Source organism: Plecotus auritus (genome assembly GCF_963455305.1).
Source record: "Plecotus auritus genome assembly, chromosome: 8".
Taxonomy (NCBI): Eukaryota; Metazoa; Chordata; class Mammalia; order Chiroptera; family Vespertilionidae; genus Plecotus; species Plecotus auritus.
The window spans coordinates 25,436,912-25,460,474 of NC_137782.1; the positions used below are offsets into that span (position 1 = coordinate 25,436,912).

The window sequence follows — 23,563 nt, forward strand, 5'->3', positions numbered from 1 at the left end:
TTCCTTCCTCCCCCTGTCACCACCTTCCTCCCTCTCCCCGCCACCCCAAGCCTCGTGGGGCTTATTGTCGCCTTAACTATTGAGGGCAAGGAGTGCCCCACTTCTGGGGAGGGGTGGCTTAGGGGCTTCTCTCTCCTCTCACCCTTGATGGCGAAAGGCGGGACGGAAAGGGTCTCCTAGACAGGCGCACAACACTCCCGGACTCCCCGGGGCGGACGGCCAGGCCCAGGACCCTGCGGCGGCCGGGCCAGAAGAAGGGGCCTCCCCTCTGGGCCCGGGCCCCGGGCCCCCGGCCCATGGCTGCGCCCGAGGCCGGAACAATAGCGCGCGCGGGCGGGGGCGGGGCGGGGCGGGGCGCTCCGCCGGGCGCCGCCCCCGGCCCGCCCCCCACGCTCGCACACCCGCTCTCACACCGACTCCCACCCGCCACCCGCCGCCCGCCGCCCGCCCAGGCACTGCCCGCGGAGCCGCCGCCGCCGCGCCCGCCATGGACGTCCGCCTGTACCCCTCGGCGCCCCCGGTGGGCGCGCGGCCCGGGGCCGAGCCGGCCGGCCTGGCGCACCTGGACTACTACCACTGCGGCAAGGTAGGGGCCGGTGGGGGCCAGGCGGGGGGCGGCCCGCGCCTTCGGACCGAGTCGAAGCCCGAGCGCCCCGGGCTGGAGCACGGGCAGGAGTCACCTGGCGGCGTCCTCTCGGGGACACACGCGGGGGAGGGGGATGCCGGCGGCGCCCACGCGCGGAGACACGCACACCGCCGCCCCGCCGACGGGCACACGCCACTCACACGGATCCCACTTGCACTCACGCCCTGAGTTGCGCTTATCACTGGCAGAAGTCACCCCGACAGGCACTCACGCGACGACAGGGACACTCACACTTCCCCATGTCCCCCGACAGCCTCACATTCATTCACCAGCGGACCCGCTGTCACACAGACAGCCACGCACCTACTTACAGCCCCGCCGTCCCACACGACTCACCCTGACAGTCACGCACAGTGACACGCGTCCCTCGCCCACATACACACACGGTCACACTGCCGCACACAAGTCACCCGTTCGCCACACACCTTGTTCCATGCCCGTCCGCTGTCACACCCAGTCACAACTGGGGGCGGGCACACAAAGAAGTCGCTCCGACAGTCAAACGCTCGCACTCCAGAAGACTCCCATAGGCACACACTGCCACGCACAGCCGCCCGGGGACGGTGACCCTCAGGCACACGAACCGCCCTGACGGCCACAGTCACACGCGGTCACGCAGGGGCAGCCCCAGCCCCAGCCCCGCACCGCCCCTCCCCCACCCGGGTCAGCCACACTCGCCCGTCGAGGTCCAACTTCTCAGGCTTCGCGGCGCACTAATTGGGCCGCTTACTAATTGTCTATTACTGCCCGGCGGGCCGCGGATTCCGAGTTTGCAATGGCCAATCCTGGCCTGCTCCCTCCTTGAGCGGTGCACAGGCATCCCTCCAGGCTGGGGTTGCAGGGAGGGACACCGCCCTCCCTTCCCCAGACCGCCGTGCCCACCCCCGCCAGGTTCCCGCTGCGCTGCCCCGGCGCTACGGACGTTCGCGTGTCTGGAGCCCAGGACAGGAGGCGTCCACACCCGCTCCCCACGCCCAGCAGCCCGGGTCCGTTAGGTGCACCTGCGCCCTCTGCCTCTCTTCCTTCGCCCAGGAGGAAACTTTAAAACTTAGTTAGGAGCGAGATTGTCCGTGCGTCCGCGGGTCGGTGCATCTATCCGGGCCGGCTGGAGCCGAGCGCGGCTTTTCGTCACTCGGAGCCCGGATTGAACGGCGCGCGTGGGTTTCCCCGCGGCCCTGGCGCAGATGCGCGGGCTCGGTGGCGCTGCTTGGTGAGTGCGCGTGGGGCGGTTGGATCGCAGCCCTCCCAGGGTCTTAGCTCCACCCCACCCCCTGGCTTTTCCTCCGGCCCCTGGCTGTGGGGGTTGCTGTGGAACGCGGGGCTCCCGCAGTCGGGCCTCTGAGTGTGTCCTGAGGCCCTGGGGAGTGGCTGGAGGAGCCCTGGCAAAGCCCTCCGCTGTTTGCCCCTGGCGGGGCGTGGGGTTGGGGCCATAGGGCCTGGGGTGGCCTGGGGGTGGGGGTAGGCGGCTAGTGAGGTCTCTCCAGGATGGCGGTGATGATCTTTTGTCCGGTGACCGGCAAAGTTAGAAGCCAAAGAAGGGGGTGGTGTGTGTCCTGGGGAGAAGGCTGGTTCTCTGGCTGTTTCCAATCTGATGGAGGAAAAATTGATTGAAAGTATCAAGTGAAGTCTTCAGGGAGGAGAAGACAGTTAGGTGTGGGGGCAGCTGGTCTGTCTTCTGCCCTTGGTTTTGTTATTTTTTAAAATATGAAGTTGGCAAGGCTCCAGCCTCTGGTTTGGGGATACGTCTGGGGATTGGGAATTTGTGCCTCAAAGCCTCGGTGGGTGGGTGTCCCTAGTCCAGGGAGTCCTCCTTTGGGGGCTGGTGTTTCTGTAAACCTCTCTAGAGCAGGGCAGTCCCATATGGGAGCCTTTGGGAGGCGGCACTCAGCGAAGGGCCCTGCTCTATCCTGATGCTCCGTAAAGCTCTGACTCAGCACCAGGAACCGGTGTGAAAACCCTGGCCGGGAGGGAAAGGCACAGGGAATGAGGACCTGGTGATTCTGGCTTCTGTCTGTGGTGTAGGGCCCGCACCTGTCCCAGGGCTGAGGGTGTGTCCAGGTGGAGGAAGGTGGCCAGCTGAGCCACGAGGATCGGTGAAAGAGAGGTCTGATCTTGCACTTGGACGTGAGACAAGCTTCTCAGGCCTTCAGGCTTGTGGCATGGTAGGCATGGCAAGTCATTTGGCTCAGCCAGGGATGGGTCAGAAGCCTGTTAGAAGCAGATCCCAAGTGGACAGTGGCCTTCCGTAGTGGTGGTTGGGGGATGGGGTGTTATGACCAGAAGCTGATGGTGAGGGGTTGGGGAGGGAAATGCCCAGGCTCCATTCTTCAGCTGGTCACTTACCAGAACTGGAGGAGAAACCAAAGTGCAGCCGTGGCCACACGTAGGGCCCATAGATGGGGCTGCAGAACCAGGACATAGTCTGCACACTGGGGGCTGGGTCCTTGGTGTCCAGACAATAGGCTTGTCCCCAAGGGACCCAGGCCTGAGAAACACAAGGGCAAGCATTTGCCCAAGTGATACCGGACAATCACTGCGCAGTTGACCTGGAAGGGCCCTTGGCAACTGTTCCCTTGGTGACTATCCCCTTAGCGATCCTCTACACAGAGATTCCAACCTCTTTAAACCAAAGTCAGGAGCAGTGGCTGTTCTTTTGGTATCTCTTGTTTGAGAAAATACACAATGGCCAAACGCTGCTATGGTTTTATTTTTGCTTTAGATGTGTATTTTATTAATCAATAATATTAGCATGCATTTAAAAAATAGCTTACCAGATATGAGGCAGGCACATTACTTATTGCATATGATAACAGTGCTTGGTGAGCATAGGTGCTTGTGGTCTTGTGGCCCCTAGGATCTGGGGCACCATTCTGGGAACCATTGATCCCCTCCTTCCTTACTTCATAGAAGGGGAAACTGAGTTATGGAGTAGTGTACTCAGAGGTTACATAGCAAGAAGAGAACAGAGCTGAGGCCTGAACCCAAGTTTCTTGACTCCCAGCTTGACACTCATCTGGCCTCCCCACAAGTCTCTGCCGTGGTTGGGGGACTCGGGGGCTGTGACAGCCTTCCTAAGGTAACTGTGAATACCCTTCATTCAGATTTTGGCAGGGCACTTTACCACACGGCATTGCCTGGCGCTTCCTGCTCCACTAGGGCAGATGTATGTAAACTGGCCATTGGTTTGGGCAAACCTGGGTTCAAATCTCCATTGTGTCTTTGTGACCTAGGGCAAATGATTTCTTAGCTCATTTTTTGTTGGGATATGATGTACCTACTATAAAATGTAAATTTTAAGTGGACAGTAGTTTGATGGCAACCACCATCCCATTCCAGTTATAGAAGCATTTCCATCACCCCAGAAAGTTCCCTCATACTCCTTTCTACTCTACACCCCTTCCCCCTCCTCTAGAAGAAACTGCATATCTGATTTCTATTATCAAGCTTTGTTCAAGTTCAGTTTAAGTGTATTAAGTATATTTAAGTTTCAGAACTTCATATGCAGCATATATATTTTTGTCTGGCTTCTTTTTGCTCAACATAGTGTCTATAAGATTCATTGTATTGTGTATATCCATAGTTTGTTCCATTTTATTGCTAAGTTATATTACATTGTATGATATAGCACAATTGCATTATCTATTCACCTGATGATAGATATTGGGTTTGTTTCCAGACTGAGCTATTATAAATAAAGCTGCAGTGAACATTCTTATACAACTATTTTTGTGGGTGGGACAAATAATTTAATATCTCCGAGCTTCATTGTTCTCTCAAAGACAACATTGCCTGCCTCAGAGGTTTGGGAGGGTTAAATGAAAATGTAGGCTAGGATAGTCCTTGGCACATGCCAGCTATGAATTACTTAATGATGGTACCAACCACCTGGAACCTATCCTGGTTAAGAGGCTTAGCATTTCTGTATTTCAAGCATCTTTCATCACTGGTCCAAACATCCTTCAAGGCCAACCTGGGGATGACTTTTTCCATGCAGTGCTCCATGGCCACCCACCTTCTTTCTTCCTCCTAGACCCCCAAACTGCCTGGGATTCAGCATGTTCTGCCATCCATCAATCGATCAACAGTTATTGAGCATCTCTTTGTGCTAGGCACTGTGCTGGGCAATCAATGCTATAGCATTGAACAAATATAACTCAGATCGCTGCCCCCTGGAGCTGATATATAGTATGGAAGTCATAAGTATATGGGTGAAATATATGGTATTGTGACCAATGGCAATACAGTTATGGAGAAAATGAAGCTAGGAAGAGGGTTAGGGGTTCCAAGGCTGGTTTGCAAGTAGGGAGGTTGGGGAAAGCCTTGTGGTCTCAACCAGTGGTTCTCAAATTTTGTACACATTAAGAGTCATCTGGACCTGGCTGCTGGTGTAACTCAGTTGGTTGGGCAACATCCCGTGCACCAAAAGGTTGCCAGTTCGATTTCCAGTCAGGGCACGTGCCCAGGTTGCTGGCTTGATCCCTGGTAGGGGGTGTGCAGGAAGCAGCTGATGGATGTTTCTCTTTCACATTGATATTCTCCTCTCTCTCTCTCTCTCTCTCTCTCTCTCTCTCTCTCTCTCTCTCTCTCTCTCAGATTAAAAAAAAAATCATCTGGCAAGACTTTAAAAACAGATTTCTGGGCTCCACCCCCAGAGATTCTGATTCAGTTGGGCTGGGGCCCTGAGAACTTGCATGTTTAATGAGCTGCCAGGTGAGGCTGCTGCTGGTCCAGCAACCACACTGTGTGTTAGTAGTGGTTTGGTTGTTTGTGGGCTCCCAGCAGGCAGGAACCATGGCCAGCACCTGGCACAGTGCCTGACCCATAATTATTCAGGAAATATGTGCTGGTGTGTGAATGAGTCAACTCTTCACCCACCCACACAGCTCTGGAAACAGCATCTTGTACCTGGATGGGATTTACACAAGTTTGGTTATGAATGATTGGCGTCTCCTTGTGATAAAAATCCGTGAAGTCAGAATTACTATTCCCACCTTATCTGGACTTGAGATATGTGGGGCCTGCTCAGTGTCCCTGATGGGTGAGGTCCCCACAGCTTCTTTCTACAGGGGCACAGGTGGATGTGGGTGGGATGTGGAAAGAGCCCTGGGCCAGGTGAGCTCTGAGCTGAAATGGCTGGCCCCAGGGAATTCTGGAAGAACGCCTGCATCTCTGTTAGGGGGTTCTTTTTTACTTTCCATCTATAGCCCCTCCCCCAGCCTGTCCTAAAGGATCCTCTAGGACAGCCGTGGGCAAACTACAGCCCGCAGGCCGGATCCGGCTGTTCTATCCAGTTCTCTTGCTCTCCCCTCCACTCCTTTACTTTGAATTTATATTAGTTCACACAAACACTCCATCCATGCTTTTGTTCCGGCCCTCTGGTCCAGTTTAAGAACCCATTTGGCCCTCGAGTCAAAAAGTTTGCCCACCCCTGCGATCACATTTCTGTACCTTACCAATCTCAGGAGGGGTAGCCCAGGTCTGGTACTGCTGCCCCCAGTCTACTGGGTGACCTTGAGCATGGCAGTGGCCTTCTTTGAGCAAATCAGTGACTATGAGCCTAGTGAGATGAGGAGCTGTGGTGTGGAAATATAAGGAAATAAAGGCTGGGCATGTCTTTTATAGCTGTAGAGTGTAGTATACCCAGCAAGGAAGAGGATGATGATGAGTTCTCACAGGGCAGTCACCACTATCTCTACCTTAACTTTTGTATCCCCAGGCCTAGGCTGGCACACAGGTGCTCAATAAGTACAGGGTGGGCAAAAGTAGGTTTATAGTTGTTCATAATTAATCAATAATAATAAAAGAATAAACTCGGTTTCCCATACTCACAACTGTAAACCCACTTTTGTCCCACCCCATATTTACTGAATGAATGAATGAATGAATTCTGGGTAGCCTGTTGTACCCTGTGGCTTGAGGAACTTAGCATCTGTTTGGCTCATAATCGGAAGACTTTGTGGTGAGCACATCGAGTCCACAACAGGGCTGGGGCCAGCTATCTTTTGGCTGACCTGTCATTCCTGGAGGGCCATCCCTGACAGAGAAGACCCAGGGGACAGAGCCCAGCACAGGGAGCAGCCAGTAAGTCGGGATGAGCAGATTTGAGTCTGTGCACGCAGGACAAGGCCCCATGCTACACCCTTGTCCCAAGGACTCTCCTACAGTGTGACTGTCAACTCTGTGTGACTCCGTAGGGCCATCTGTTTTGCTTCTCTGATTTACTAGAACTGGTCTCAGGATATGAAGGCAGCATATATTCTGGAGCCCGGCAGGCCTGGGTTTGCCTGCTGCCTTACCATGGTCGGCACGGGCAAGCTAATAAGCTCCCTGTGCTTCAGTCTCCTCTTCTGCAGAATGGGCACATCAACCCCCTGCCTCCTATAGGGTTGCCTGCTAAGAGGGTTGGAAATCAGGCACGTACAGCACGTAGCCCAGCAGGGAATACGTTCATTTCTATTCACAAAGAGCAGCACAATTGAAAGTTAAAATGCCGGGGGAGCCTAGTTTCAGTGAGGGCTGCTGGAGGACGGGCCATCCCCTCCTAATGTCAGGTGTTTCCATGTCTTGGTCTATGGATTGGATTTTCCCGAGCCTCTGATTTAAGAGGTCTCCTGTTGGACTGTTCAGGATTATGAATTGACAGGGAGCTGCTCATTTCCTCTGCGTCTTTCTGTTTCCTTCTTGAATCTGTGTGGGAGCGGAGGCAGAGAAGACTGGTTCACCTCGAAGCTGCCCCATTCACTGGCGTGGACTGGTGACCTGTGCACATCACATAGCCACTCCAGGTCTCAGTTTCCTCATCTGCACCAGGAGACCTAATGCCTTTTTCATAGTATTGCTAGGAAGCTCAGGCTGAAGTAATAGATATGGGAGTTCCCTTTAATTTAGAACAGTGTTTCTCAGCCTTAGCACATTGACCTTTTAGACCTGGTAGTTCCTTGTTGTGGCGGTCACCTCAGGCTTTATAGGATGTTTTATAGCAGCCCTGGTATCCATCAACTAGATGCCAGTACAGCCCCTCTCTAGTCATCAAACCAAAAATGTCTCCAGACTTTGCCAAGTATCCCCTGGGGGAGAAGATCGCCCCGATTTGAGGACCACAGATCTAGGCAGCGTGGTGTAGGTGAAGTAGACAGCGAAGGTGATGAGAGTGGCAGAGCTTTCGGGTTCTTGCTTTCTCTCCAGTATTTTAGTTCTGTGTCTCCCTGTCAGTAAGTTCTCCATGTGGTTGACAGTCATCTTATTTACATGGACCCAAAACCTACAGTGATTTTTCAGCATGGTTAGGAGCAGCAGTAAAAACATATGGTAAGTAATTATTAACTTAATGAGTCGTGGTAAATTATAATTTTATATCTTATGAAAACATGGTGTGTAACACAGGATAATAAATTCTCATCAATTATCCTGAAGCTTAAACTTGCTCCTGTACAATTGTGATTTCTGGTGTCTGCTAGAGTGAGCAATGTTGCAATTTTTCAATATGTAATTACGTGTTGGCTGCTGGTTTACAGGTGTTCAACAGGTTTTTATTGAGTGCCTACTGTGTGCTGGGGGTTTCAGCCATGTTCTGAAGGCTCAGTGGCTCAAGGGGAAACTTGTCCTTCCTGGATGAAAGGCTGTGTGGATCTGTAATTTGTATTTCATTTTATATGTAACTCAGAATGTAATTCATAATTAAACATATACTTGTCTGGGGAAGTGACAGTGCCAGGGGTGTGGGAAGGCATCACAGGGCAGAGTCTTATGGGAAATGCCAGGAGGCCACATGGGGGCGGGTGTAGAGTGGTAGGAGGGCATTCTAGGTAGAGGGAGCAGCCGTTCCAAGGTGGCTTGGAGGGTGGTCTGGGGCTACTGTCAGCCTAGGGTGGGAAGGCCTGCCTGCAGGGAGCTGGGACACCAGCAGAGACCATCATGCAGAGTGTCTCAGGCCAGACTGGTGGGTTTTAAGTAGCAGAGTGCCTTGGAGCCCGAAGTGTGGTGCAGGTATGGAGTGTTGGCTGTTGCTGGATTCAGACTATTGTCAGCAACTGCGCCTTGGTCTTCTGCTGATGGGAAAGTTTAATACCTTGTGTTTGACTTTACCCAGTAGTCAGGGATGCTCTGCTTAGTGTAACAGAAGTACCCAGAGGGCAGTTAAAACACAGATGGCTGGGCACCAACCTCAGAATTCTCAGTAGGGCTGAGGAGGGGCTGAAAATGCACTCTGCTAACAAGTTGATGATGCCAGTGCTGCTGGTCTGGGAGGCACACTTAGAGAGCATGGCTCTAGACTAGATTATGGGAGGGTTGTCCCTCCTTGCCTTAGGGCCATGGGGAGGTACTGCTGGTTTGGGCATGTAGCTCTGGCTGGGACATGGTCGGGTATCCCGGAGACTCCTGCCTTCTTCAGGCCACCTGCAGGTCATGGGGGAGTCTCCTTCACCTTGGAGACTCTCACATTGGGTTCCTTGGACACAGACTCAGTTGGTGAGTTGCTGTGGGAGGTTTCTTTGGGGGGATGTTCTTAGGAGGTGGTTTCTTTGGGGGGATGTTCTTAGGAGGTGCACCTCTAAGGGAGTGAGGAAAGCTTCACTGGTCAGAGGGAGATGCTGGCCCAGAATGTGGTTACTGATGGAAGGCATCTCACAGGGAGCTCGGAAGCTAGGCCGGCTCTTCAGAGTGGTCCCAGTGGAGGCCAGGGGGCTGCCCATGCCTTAGATTCTTGCCCTCCCCTGTCAGTGGCTGTGGTAGTTCCCTGGGGCAGGGAGCAGTTCCCAGTGGAAGCTGTAGCTCTGAGCCCAGCAATAACATTCCCAGTTGGGGGATGAGTGCATAGAAAGGGGAGCACCACCATTTCAAGGGGAGGCATCTTGGGGAGAAAACACCTTCCTCTTGTTCCCAAGAACGATGAGTCACTCACTGAAGGTTCTTCTTTATTTCATGGTGTGAGTGAGAGCTGCAGGTTAACTGCTTCTCGGTCCAAGTGGAGTGAAAAAGATCATAATGGAATTTTCTGGGGCCTAAGGAGATTCTCCTAACGTTCTGTGGTAGGGTTCTAGATTCTTGGGCTGTGATGTCACACATTTTCCTGTTGGGTGCGGAGGACTCCAGACTGGTTTCTGATGAGCTTCTGGGACAAGCTTCAGGGGGTCACCTCTGGGCAGGGAACCATGGCTTTCTCTTGGGGCAGGAGTCCTGTCACGTTCTTCAACAAGAGGCTCTTTGCCCTGCCTCCGCCTTGATGTAGGTCAGTGTCCATGGCTTTGCGCTTCACCATCTCTGAGCACCCAGGAAGGTCAGAGGCAAATGAGTGGGTCCGTTGGAGCCATAATTACAGGATATCATGGCACATCTTTTGCTCATTACTCACTCCTGATTGCACTTCATTCTTCTATCATTTCCCCTTTTATCCAGAGTACCCCCATTCTTTATTTTAAAAATTATTTTTTTACCCTGGCCGGTTTTCTCAGTGGTTAGAGTGTCGGCCTGCGGACCAAAAGGTTGTGGGTTCGATTCCTGGTCAAGGGCACGTACCTGGGTTGCAGGCTTGATCCCCAGCCCCAGGTCAGGGTGCGTGTGGGAGGCAACCAGTATATGTGTTTCTCTCACATCCGTGTTTCTTTCTTTCTCCCTCTCCAGTCTCTTTAAAAATATCAATGGAAAAAATATACTCGCATGAGGATTAACAACAACAAAAATTGTGTTTTGTTCTCCATAAGATACACAGAAGTAAGAAATTAGACAGGGGGAAAGTGGGGGTCTAGAAGAGAGGAGAGATAAAATGTATGTGCTGTATCTGCCATCTTGAACTAAAAGTCCCCGCTAATGGATTTTAATTTTTAAAATGTATTCTATTTTATGGAGAAAAGTGGGATAGAAATAAGCACAGATTATTCTCTGAGCTCTCACCGCATCTCAGGTACATTCACTCATATTACCTCATTAAGTCTTCATAAGAACTGTGATAGGCACATATGTCCCCATTTTGTGGGTGAGCTCCAAATGGGTCAGGTTACAAAAGGCGGCAGAGGAGTGGTCAGCAGAGCTGGGATTGGCCTGTGGGCTCTCTGCCTCTCTGCCCCGCAGCCTCCATCCGCCAGGTGCCTGGAGTGCCACCCTCTGCAGGGGTGGAGGAGTGGGGTCAGCTTGCCCTTGTTTTTGCTGTTGGTGCATTGGCTCTTCCGGGGCCCGGGGGTTTCCAGCTAGGCCTCCTGCCTTGGTTTTCAACTACAAGCATCATTTGCTAATAGAGTGCCTCCACATTAGAGCTAATTAATACGTGCTTATCTCCAAGTAGGGCCTAATTTGCAGGGATGATTTAAAGACTTGTTGGAAGTGATTCCGACTCAGGAGCATCGCCCAGGATCAATCTCATGCATACACTCCGCTGTTCCGTTGTGCTGTGTTTTGGCTTGAACTGAACTTGATAATGTGGAAGTTGGACTCTGGGCCTTTCGTTGCTTATTTATTCTGCAAATTTATCGAGTGCCTATTGGGTGCTACCTACATTCTTTAAAAAGGTCCCTCCACCCGCCACCCCCATGCTTTCTCTGTTCTATAAGTCCTCCTGAGCTGTAAGTTAATTTTTATGCAAAACCAGATAGTGGATTCCAATGTGACTTTCGAGTTCAGTGGAAGCACCGGGGTTCCTATCCTGGCACTTGCAGGCTGTGTGGCTTTGGACCTGGCACTTAAGTTCATGGAGCCCCTGTTTCCTCACGTGACCTTCACTTGCATCTCGGATTGTGGTGAGGCCTCTGGGACATCAAGTGAGTCGTCCCCTCCCTCATTCCTGCTGCCAGGTGCTATTCATCGAGGCCCCTCATAGGGCAGTGAGCGTGGGTCCATCCCAGTTTTTTAAATAAACAGTAGAGTCCAAGGAGCTTCCCAGTTCAGAATAGGTGTGGTGCTTCTGGCTGGGAAGGTCTCTTTTCTCTCCTGTATCAGTTCCCTTTTGTCTCATTGCAGCTCCCACAGGGACTCTTTAAGATTCCGTTAAGCGTTCAGACTCACAAGACACACAGGTGACACTTGGTACCTGTCTCCTCCAAGGAGTTGTATCAGGAATCACCACCTGCCAGCAGAGCACATGACCCGTTCCCCGGTTTCTGCAGTAGCCCACAGAGGGGGCCAGCGTGCCTCTTTGCCAGGCTCCCCACCCCCACCCCAGGTTTTAGTTCAGGGGCAAGGGAAAGAGACCCTCAGAGGGTGAGTTTGGAAGCCACCCTGGCTTAGAAGCCTTATTCCCCCAAAGGACTCATGCTGTTTGTTGCAGTTTCATACCCGTTCCTTGAAGGGTCCCTGCAAGGGGCGTGCCAGTTTCAAGAGTCACTGTGCTCAGGAGAACCTACAGCATGTCTTCTTTATCAGATATTTATAATTTATTTATAGTTTCTTCCAGTCTAGATGCAACTTACCAATCAGGGGTCATTTTTACATAAACAGAGTTGCCTGGTAACATAGTTAACATCCCAACTTCATCAGATTTCCAGGGGAATTATGCTAGGCAATAACAAAGGTGAAATTCTTGTGCAAAGGGAAAAGGGTTTGGTTAGCTTTTTACTCAGATTCACATTCTATTTCTTCCGAGGGGTGGTGCTTTGGGGCATCTATTGTGGAGGAACGAATCCCTCAGTGTGTTTTGTAATATATTCCATGTTTCTGTACAGTTTCTGGTTGATCCATAGAAGATACACACACATTCTGGCCAAGAGATATGCTTTGGGATCATTGGCCTCGGATCCAATCCTGGCTTCTTTTATTCATTCATTTGTTCAGCTACCCAAAGAACATTCACTGCCTGCTGTCTGCAGGGCTGTGTGGTAGATGCCAGGCATAGGAAGGTGACTAACACCTGGTCCTAGCTCCTGAGGAGCCAGTGTCTTAATAGAGAGACAGGCAAAAATAAACAATTCCCAATGGGTGTGGGGCCATCACACCAGGCTGGGAGTAGTCAGGGAGGTCTTCTCAGAGGAGGAGACAGCGGGCCTGCATTTAAAGGTGAATTTGCTACATGAAGAAGGTAGAGAAAAGCATTCCAGGTAGAAGGAACGGCACGTGCCAAGGCACAGGAAGAGATGACAGTGTCAAGTGATGAGGTTGGAGCGGGAGCATGGGCATTTAGAAAGCTACTTTATAACTCTGGACCTCAGTTTCCTCATCTACAAAATGGGGTTAATAGTGCTTTCCTGTTTATGAAATTAAATGAGATAATAATGCATGTTTAAGCACCTGGGATAGTTAATTTTAATTTCCTTTCAAAATATGTCTATGGCTGCCTAAGGGCCAGGCTTTGATTTTAATACTGAAGGGCCTGGCCACCCACCTGTGCCGTGCACGCATTTCCTCCCGTGGCTCTTCTGTGAGTTGTCTCATCTCTCTGGGATGGAGCACTAAATGTTTGCACGCTATCTTGGATTATGTCTTACAGTATCAGTGAAGCACATAATTGTGTTTTCCTAATGGCTCGACATTAACAATAAGCCATGACCCTGTTGAGGCGTTCTCTGGGACGATTTTCCATCTGCTGACAGCCACGCATCTGTCTGATGCCCTGTCAACATGTCCTGTCATTTGCTGCTTTGTCTTGCTTTTCTCAAAGGTGGCCAGCCACCTCCCACATACCAGCTGGAGATGCTTAGCTTTGGGGGCATTTACTATCCAGGAACCACGAGTCACACATCAGGATGAGCTGAGGAGCCATCCTGGCCACGATCGAGATCCTTCTGATGTGTAAATTGGATCCTGTCATTTCTCTGGGCAATACCACCCAGTGGGTCTCCCTTGTGGCTCGGTGAACTCTTACCAACCTATCAGACCTCTGCTTAAAACCTTCCAGTGGTTTCTCCTCGTGTGTAGATAACATCAGATGCCTTTCTTGGCCTCTGGATTCTTGTGTGATCTAGCCCGTGCCTGCTCTTCCAGCCTGTCCAACACACCAGGCTTTGTGCTGGGGATACCATGCTGAGCAAAGCCAGCCTCCCCGCTGTTGATTCCAATCTAGCTCCCCAGGCCTGAGTAGTTTTCCAGATACCCCAATCCCTACTCTTTATTGCCCCAGGGCCTTGCACATGCTCTTCCCTTTGTGGGCATGGCTGTCCAAGCTTTATCCTCACTTCCTCAAAGACTCTGACCCCCCAATCTGTGCAGTTACCCCATTATTCTCTACCATAGTCTCTAGTGTATTTCCCTCCCACTGCGTGAGATATCTGTGAGATTACTTGAGTGTCTGCTCCACCGTGAGGACAGTAAGCTTTCAAACCACTGGAGTCGTGTTTGTTTGCTGCATCCCTGACTCCCAGCACCTTAGCATGGTGTCCGTTTGTAGTAGGTGCTCAATAAAAAGCTGTTGACAGAATGAATGAATCAGCATGGTGGTTATAATTTCCAGCGATGGCCACTATAACATATCCCAGGCTGTGTGTTCAGGAATAATTCCCTCACCCTCTCTGGGCCTTACTGATTTGGGCATCGTTGCCAGGAGGCATAAACACATCTATGTGAGAGACACGGTGCCTGGGGGCTGCAAGTGCTGGTACATGTGAATTAACACTGGAACACCATGCCTCACCTCCAGCCCAGCCCAAGGAAGAAAACTGAAGTGAGAGTCAAGAGGGTTGATGTTCACAATCCTCCTCATTATGGTTCTTAATGCTTGACTCCCGGGGCCAGGGCTGGCTGACCTCAGTGCAGCCACCCGTTTGTCCACTTCCCGTCTCCCTAGGGATAGTGACCTTGCCGTTTGCAGGGGGAGGGCATCACTCCCGGTTGCTTGGGTTGGGGTGTCTGGGGCACAGCCAGAGCGGCCTTCAGAGATAACAAATCTCTCGCTACCCGTGAGGATGTTTCTGTTGAGCAAGCAGGACTTTTTGGGGACTTCTCTCCTAAAATGATCACCTTTCCTTTTTATTAAACTGTAAATGATGAGGACTATGTTTGGGAAATGGGGAGAAGTGACTTGTTACTATCCCCCCAGGCAGACTCAAGAGCAGTGTTTACTTGGGCACTTCCCTTTCTTAGTATTTAATGCTGCAAACTGCTCCACCCCAGCCTGGTCCCCCAGAAGTCTCTTATCCATCTTTCTCTTCTCCCTTCCAGTGTATGTAACTTACCTATTTATTACGTTTAGTGTATGTCCCACCCCCGCCACTAGCTTCACGGGGGCGGGGCTCTGCCATTTGCTCATGGATGTATCTATGGGAGCAAGTGTAACTGCCTCTGGTTTCAGCATTTCCCACCTACCTGGAAAACTCCTACAGGCATGTTTTTAAATTTCTGCTCAAGTGCCACCCCCTTCAGGAGGCCTTCGCTGCTCCCCGCAGGCCTCTCTCCTCACCCCACCCCAGCACCTGGCGCACCAGAGGCTCCCTAGGAGCTGGGCTGCTCTCTGTCCCCGGGAGATGGGGCCTTGAACGCCGTGTCCAGGAGCTTGGACTTTACCTCAAGGATGGTGGGAGTTGCGGTGTGTTACATTTCAGAAGACTCTTTGTGGCTGTCCTATAGGGAAACACTGGATGGGGCAAGAGTGGATGTGGGAAGACAGTTGTGTGGTGATCACTATGGCATAGGAGCGGCTCAATGATGGCTGGAGTTGCCCTATCCCAGTGGTCGGCAAACTCATTAGTCAACAGAGCGGCAAACCGCGGCTCGCGAGCTGCAGTTTGCCGACCACTGCCCTCTCCAATAGGGTAGCCACTAGCCACATGTGATGATTTAAATTTAAAATCCAGTCCAATCAGATTTCATTCCTCAGTCGCACTAGGCATTGTCCCATGCTCTATAGCAAGCATGTCAAAATCGTGTCCCACAACCAATATTTTGCGGCCCAGCCAATATAATGGTATGTAGGAAACGTTTCAGTAAAAATTTCATAACTTAATTTTTACAATATCCTGTTACACATAATTATTAATAATGAACTACAACGTTCACTAATGACTGATTACTATAATCGTGTTGCATTCATTTCCCTTACACGACTTACACCATTTCTCTCCACTAATACTAGCAGCGAATATTTTAGCAGCTGATTGCCACGTCATTAGTCTTGGACTGACTGGTTTGGTGTGCGCAAGAGGAAATATTTTGCTTTTGGAGAACAAGAAAAATAAGTTTATTTGCATGACGCTTATTAATTTGTGCAGTAATTTAGTGTCTGGTAAGTTAATGTTCAAGAAAAAATATTAATTTTTATTAAAATGCTCTATTATTTTATGATAACGATTACTCATTTATTTTAGCCCTTTGTATTGAGCATGTCTCTATCGAAATAAACCCACGTTTCTATGAAAATTAAAGCTTTTGTTTTTTTGTGGCCCACATAAAGTTACACCTTGTTTATTTGGCCCGTGTTAGCCTTTGAGTTTGACATGCTTGTCTCTAGGCTAGCCCCTAGTGGGCCATGGGAAGCTCAGCTTGGCATGTAGTGGAGGGTGGGAATGGAGGGTCATGGAGAAGCTTGGGAGATATTAGGAGGAAGAATGTATGAGATTTGGGGATGGGTTGGATGTGGGGTGTTATAGAGATGGGGTGTCAAGGGTAAGAATCAGGCTGTTGGCTACGTGCCGAAGTAGAGCTCCTGTGTCAAAGGAGTGAGCATTTTTATGGCTCTTGTTAAGGGTGTCATGCCATTTTCCAAGAGGGTCATGCATGTTCAGCAATAGCACGAGAAAGCGCCCGATTTATTACACCCTTCTGGCATGGCTTATTATCTTTTGAAAAACCTTCCATTGTGTATATACCTCTTGCCAAATCTGCCTTCACTTAAGGTCTAACCTGTGGACCAGGAGGTCTTTGTGATCAGGGAATTACATGTACATTAATGCAGATTTCAATAAAAAGAGTTCTGTTTGCCATTGTGGTACAGTCCGATGCTGTTTAAATGCCTTTGGTAATATCTTCAATCAGATGGCAAATAGAAAACAGGAAAGTTCATAATAAAAAATGAATTAGGGCGATTAGCAAAAGGTGAACCGCTTCCCTCCTCAGGCGACAGGCAGAGTTGACCGAGCTTTGCAGGGTGCCTCCTGTCCAAACACATGTCTGGATTATTACAGACTCTGAGGTGGCCCTGGGGTCTGCTCAGCACATAGGACTTGGTTATTGCATTTAGTTTTGCAAAGGTCATGAACATTCCCTTGGAGGGGCTCCAGGGGGCTCACACCCTGGGGTTAGCGGGAGTGGGGCCTCTTGAAGAGGGTGTCTGACTCAGGGCAGGCCAGGAGCTGCTTCTTCCAGGTAGGAACATCAGCAGCCTTGCTCCCCCTCCCTATATCCTGCGGGGCCCTGGAGAACCCCATCAACCCCTCTTTCCAGCACCTTCCCCAGGGGTGCTTTTGGGGAACCTTTCCCATCTACCCAGCCATCTGGTGTTGGGGGTGGAGTCCTTTAAGAACAAGGTGGAGACCTGGCTGGTGTAGCTCAGTGGACTGAGTATTGTCCCATGGACCAAGAGGTCATGTTTCAATTCCTAGTCAGGGCACATGCCCGGGTTGCAGGCTCGATCCCCAGTAGAGGGTGTGCGGGAAGCAGCCCATCAATGTGTCTCTTTCATCGGTGTTTGTATCTCTCTCCTTCTCCCTTCCTCTCTGAAATCAATAAAAAAATATTTAAAAAAAAGAATGAGGTAGAGCAGTGGTCGGCAAACTGCGGCTCGCGAGCGATCCGCGGTTTGACGCTCTGTTGACTGAGTTTGCCAACCACTGACCTAGACTCTCAATTCCAATAATTACAGGCTGTTGTTGTTCCTTGTGATTAAGCCCCTATCCCAGTGGTCGGCAAACTCATTAGTCAACAGAGCGGCAAACCGCTGCTCCCGAGCCGCAGTTTGCCGACCACTGAGGTAGAGGTAAAGGCTTTAATTAACTAATGCAAACACTGGGACTGGTTTCTGTGGCATCAAAGAGAAATAGAATTCTGTTGACTGAGTGAAAAGCGTGTGGGTTTGGAGCTCAAACCAGAAGGACATGGAGCTTCCACCTCGGTGATGTTGGAACTCACACTCACCCGGAGCGGGACCATGGAGACCACTGGTGGTCGGGTGGTTATGTCCATATTAGCTGGCTCACCTCCACAGTCGATGGTCGGGGTCGGGTGACACCCACGTGAGCTGTGATGAACAGGTTAATACCATCCGAGTTAGATGACCTCCACAGTGGGCTGGTAACTACCGACCTTAAGCTAGAGATTGTCAAACCTTAATATGCCCGTGAACAGCATGAGGCCTTGTTAAAATGTGGATTCTGATTCGGTAGATCTGGGGTGGGGCCAGAGATCCTGCATTTCTAACAAGGTCCCAGGGATGCAGAGCCTGTGTGCAGTCGAGATGGTGTGGGGACCTCAGTGACTGGATAGTCAGAGTGCAGCCAACACTCCTCTTTACCAGGCCCTGATGTTCCAGAAGCTGTCTTCCTCAGAATAAGCAGAAACCATGGCAACCGGGATGTATCACGTGGGGCCCGTAGCCCATCCCACTGGCCAGGGGAAGGGCCTGTACCAGATGCCTACTGGCAGTGGAACTGCCCACGGGGACCCCCTCAGCCTCCCCCCTGCCTGAGATAAAACTGAGAAGTTCTGGGAAGATGAAATACTTACTTTGGGTTTCTAGTCAACTTCAAATTTTATTATTTAATCTTATTTTTCAGTCCTGTTCCAGAAAGCCTGTCTTGAATGAGATAAATTAGAGCAATGCCCCCCACCCCCCGCTCTCACCCTCCCTCTGTCATCTCTTGATTGAGACCCTGGAAGGAGTTGCCAGGACGATGCTGGAGGCGGGCAGTGAAACGCTGGAAATCTGTGGGAGGGAGAGCACCAGGCCAGTGGGCTCTGCAGTCTCCACAGACAGGCAGAGTGGGAGTGGCATTAATATCCCACTTTCCGGAGACACTCACCCTTACCAAGGGGCACAGTTAGTAGGTGGCAGAGCTGGGATCTGAACCGGGTCTTCATGCTACAGAACTCATTTTCACACCGCCTTTGGCTGAATGGGGGCTCAGAGATACTGTGGCAGGAAGGAGTGCATTTTTGGTTGAGGAGGGGAGGAAGGAAATGGGAGAACACCAGGTAGACAGACCCACGGGGCCGGCTGTGAGACCTTGGGACTCCTTCCTCACTTCTCCGAGTCTTGCTTTTGGCTTTGCTTGTTTATTTTTGGTCACTTATTCATAAGAATGCCTATGAGGTATAAAAGTACATATAATACCTTACAAAGTTAGAGCCAAAGAAAACAAAATCAAACAAATTCTAGGTGGGAAATGAACGCGCTATGTTGGCTCAGGCTTCTACAGCTCTTGCAACTGGCCTGCAAGTCTGGCTCTGGGCTTCCTGGCAGACAAGTGAAAAGGGCAATGGATTTGCTCCGTGATCTCTTCATCTGGGAGAAGAGGCTTGGCGGCTTCTCGCAGGAGGCATAGCCTTCACTGGCATTGGAAGCTAAAAGAAATATCTCTCCCCAGCCTCTTGGAGGTTCTCAGACCTCGGTCTCCCAAATGTAAAAAGGGGAAGGGGGCTGAGACCCTGTCCTTTGCCTCTCTGGCTGACCCTGGGGATGGCGTGGGTATACAGTGCCTGGTGCATGCCTGCTGTGTAGTGGGCTCCTGAGGGCAGAGTTCTCATCCCTCTGCCCCATCACAGCTAGCTCCTGTCAGTTTCTGGGTAAAAACTGAAGTCAGCACAAGGTCAGCCCAAACACACCCGGCCATGCCCAAAGTACAGTTCTGCTATCAGAACCCAAGCAGGGGGAGGGTGTGTGTGTGTGTGTGTGTGTGTGTGTGTGTGTGTGTGTGTGTGTGTGTGTTGGGGGTGGGGGTATTGGAAGCTGCTTAATAATAGGATAGATGCCAAGGCCGGTGGGGCAGTTTGACGAATGAAGCTGGCACACGGCGTTGTGCATAAACCCCACAGAGTAGTGGGGTGGGAGGATGAACGAGGGTCCCTTTGGTTTGACCGTCTATGTGAATTAGAATTCTGGGAGGGCTGTGGGGAGGAGGGGGTGATTACAGAGGACGAAGGGAGGCCAGGCTCTGTGAGTCCTCAAGCGTGCAGCGTGGCCCTATGGTGCTTGGCTTTTTCAGCGAGGAGGCACCTGGGATTCAGCAACCACCATGTCCCAGTGGGCATGCGGGTCCCTGCGGGGCACCTTAGGGACGCAAAGTGGCTTCAGTCACTTCCCTTGGGTGAGATTTGTTTAATAGAAGCTTGTAGCTTCTCGGTACTTACAGGTGCTGACGGGGGCATCACAATATTGTGAAATTAGGCAGCAAAGCCGGCTTTATTTCCAGCTTGCTTGGCAAGGAAGCAGCCACCTTAGTTAGCACCGATGGTTGGGTATGACAGAGCTAAAATTGAACTTGGCAATTACCGCCCGTGAGCGGTTCTCGGTGCTGTGAAAGGAAGGTTCCATGGAAATCAACCCTGATAATCACAGGGTTTAAAATTAGTCAGTTTCTATTAAGGTTGCTCTGTCAGCATATGCTTCAGGGTGGGAGGGGAGAGGGATAGAAACTTGGGTTCTGACTGTCTTGGGTTCCCTTCTGTTCACCTGCACCAAGTTTTAAAAAAATTACACTGGTTACCAGATAAAGGTTTGAAAGACTCTGTGTTACTATCACGATGCGGGGTGGCCATCTGAATGATGGCTCAGTTAAAAGTCCTTTTCTTTTTCTGCGCGTGAGCTCACACCTCTGTCTCAGCTTTTGGGTTTTCTCTAGACTTGCGAGCGGTTTTCCAAACAGCTTCCTGCCCCTCCCCCGCCTTAGGATGTTGCACGTGAGGAATGCAGCTTTTGGTTGGCCTCTCCTGGTCCCAGAGGAAGCAATGATGTGATGTTGTTGAAGGTCTCTGTGTCTTTCATGGAATTATTCTCATCAAGCCTTGACTAGACTGTTTCAACAACCTCAGAAATGGTGCCCATTTTGCAGATAAAGACAGTGAGAGGCTGGGGGGCACTTGGCCGCTGGTGCGGAGAGCGTCAGGCAGAAAGGTAAAGCTTGCGCAGGTTCAATTCTAAGTTGGCCTGGAGTATATGCATGGGCCATTGTGAATGGGAAGATAGAAACTCAAGTCAGCTCATTGCTTTGAGCCTCAGTTTCCTCATCTGTAAAATGGGAACTTGTGCTGGGCAGAGTGAGGATTAAATGAGAGAATCTAGGCACAGTAGAACCTTAGCACAAGTGGCTGTTGTTATGAAGAGTGATATTTATTGTCTATCTACTTGGCGCCAGGCACTGTACCAGACTCTTTCCAAAGGCGATGGCTGCTTCACACAGCCTGAAAGCAAGTCTTAAGTCAACAGGCTCTGAGAGGGTATCACTTTGTCCAGGTCCTCTTCGCGAGTAGGATTAGGGCCAGGATTCCAACGCAGGGGGTCTGACACCCCGAGCCTGGCTGCTGTTCCTGCCCCTCCCTCTGGGAACAGCTGACCAAGAAAACAGGCAGCCTGGACGAGCTGCCTCTATGGCCCAGAAGAGAGAAGCATTAAAACAGAAATATCTTCTCCAAAAGGCCGTGGCTCCTCCACAGGAAGCTGAGTCATCTCTCTTTGTTTTGAACCATCGAACTGCCTCAAAATCCAAAAACTAAGACTAAAGCTAAAAAGTGCTGAGTTCCGTCAAGGTGCGCGGCCCCTCCCTGGCTTCTCCCCAGAAGGAGCCGAGCCGAGGGTCTGTGGAGCTGGGACCCCCTCCACCCAGCATTGGGTACTGTGGCCCAAATGGTGCAGAATGAAGAAACCCACACACTGGGGTTTGCCCTGCTGCCTCAGCCTGCCAGGTGGGCGCACCTGCCCCAGCCTTGCCTGCCCCATGGTGGGGGGGCCCTCTCAGAGTGAATGCCTCATGGTCAGGACACTGCTCTGTCACTGCACACCTGTGACAGCATGGTCACAACCCAGAATACCTCCTTCCAGCACATGTGGCAGAATCACGCCCAGACTCTCTTGTCACCAGGCTCAGCTCCCACGGACTTGTTTCCTGCACTTGCTGGCATTTAGTAAGTGACGGAGAGTGCAGGGACTTGTCCCTTATTGTCCCACCTCTGCTTCTGAACATGCTTCCTCCCTGCTCTCTTTCAAACTCTGCCTCTCCTGCGAATCCCAGCTTGAATGGCACCTTTTGCGTGAAGTCAGCTGATGACCCTGGGGCTGTAGCTGTGAGCACTGCCTCCCTTACATCATAATTTCTCACCTACTTACATGAGCTGGCAAGTATGTCTCTTAGGGCAAGGACAGTTCACATGTTGTCCTATATGGAATAGGGAGTGGGCAGAGGGAACAGAAAATGTTTGTTGAGTGAATGAATAAGTGATAATCGAAGGAATTTTACCTTCATGCTTTCTCTGTAACTATCAGTTATATCTTTTTCTTATCAGAGTTTCTGGTTTACAGTGAGCAAGTTCATCATTCAACCAGCAATATGGGCCTCTTTCTAGGTCAGTAAATGCCGGTCATTTTTCATGGCTGCCTAGTATTCCATTGTGCAGAGAGCTGTGATTTATTTAACCGATCCCTGTCAATGGGTTTTATTGTCATGTCCATTTTCTTATAAATAACTAGGGGCCCAGTGCATGAATTCGTGCACCTTGAAAGGAACTGTGGGCCACGAGGCTGGGGTGGGCACAGGGCAGGTCTCGGCCCATCCTCTGCACCCCTGCTCTGCCCCTCCTGCCGTGGCCCCTAATCCCCTCTCTGCTGGCAGCCCCGCTCCCGCTGCCACTCCCAGTGCTCACAGAGCTGGCCCCGCTCGCACCCCTGACAGTGCAGAGCTATTGGGGCCGGCTCCAGCAGTGGGTGTGAGTAGGGCCGGTGCCATCAGCGGGTGCAAGCGGTGGTTGCTGCCCTGATCGCCCCCCGGGAGCAGGGGGAGGTGGAGAAGCCCTCAGGGGCGATCAGGGCTGGCAGCCGCCCCTCACATCCGCTGATGGTGCTGAGTGATCGGGGCTGTGCTGGGCGCCGGCAGTGGGTGTGAGCAGTGGCTCTGGCACTGGCAGCGGGTGCGAGTGGGGCCAGCGCCGGCAACAGCTGCAAGCACTGGGCAGGACCGTGGTACAGGGGAGCAAAGGATTTTCAGTAACCACCAGAGGCTTGCCCCGATGACAGCGACTGGTGCCCTGCCTTGGTCTGGCGCCCCCGCTCACCTGCTCCACCATCCTGCCGTGGCCGACGCCCACCATCTTCTGTGCTCTGCTGCCTGCTGCCAACACCTGCCATGTTCTGCGCGCGCCCCCTGGTGGTCAGTGCACATCATAGCGACCGGTTCAGTTGTTCCGCAGTTTGGTCTATTTGCATATTAGGGTTTTATATATATATATATAGATGCTGCAATGAAGAAATAAATGTCCTTGTTCATATGAATTTGGGCCTACAACATCTTTTCCCACCTTAAGCTTACATAAGTACTCATGGGTGGTTTCTTCTCTCACCCTTCCAGCTTTGTGTGTGTGTTTCCAAATCTTCAGTATGTCTGAAATCTGCATCCATCTTTCTATCACAGTGCAAAATCCGCAGCTCCCTTTCCTTCAGACAAGCTTCATGTGCTTGGCTCTTGGCCTTGGACTTACGGATCATGTGTACTGACTATTTATTATGCATCTATTGTGTGTTGGGCTCTGTGCGAGGAGGTGGGACCTGAAGATGAACAAGACAGGTCATTCTGGCCATCAAAGAGTTCACAGCATCGCGAGGAAGATGAACAATTGACATAGAAATAAAAACCATCAAAACAAACAACCAGAAGCCATCTGGTTGAGCCTCAGTTTCCTCATCTGTAAAATGAGGAAACCACGAAGATAAATCTGGTGCGGGTGAAATCAGAGGTGCCCTCTCTGGGGAGGGAGGAGATATATGAGCAGGAACCAAGGATGAAGAGTCAGTTTTGTGAAGGTCTGGGCAAGCGCATTCCAGGCAGAGGGAACAGCATGGGAAAAGTACAGAGGCATGGAAGC

General features: G+C 51.2%; 1 protein-coding gene across 5 annotated transcripts in view; it reads left to right on the plus strand.

The window, feature by feature from the left end:
* TOX2 (TOX high mobility group box family member 2) overlaps positions 1 to 23,563 on the plus strand; it is a gene marked incomplete at its 5' end in the record, with an annotated part of 199,362 nt that overhangs the window by 79,484 nt on the left and 96,315 nt on the right. For 2 of the 5 annotated variants that reach the window (XM_080683823.1, XM_080683822.1), the window contains one exon: positions 438 to 586. The exons of 1 other annotated variant lie outside the window; for it this stretch is intronic. In XM_080683823.1, the coding sequence (XP_080539949.1) occupies positions 488 to 586 (99 nt within the window). Of the gene's footprint in view, positions 1 to 437; positions 587 to 1,736; positions 1,857 to 23,563 lie in introns of those variants that run through there. 2 more of the 5 variants (XM_080683826.1, XM_080683825.1) reach the window with 1 other exon arrangement.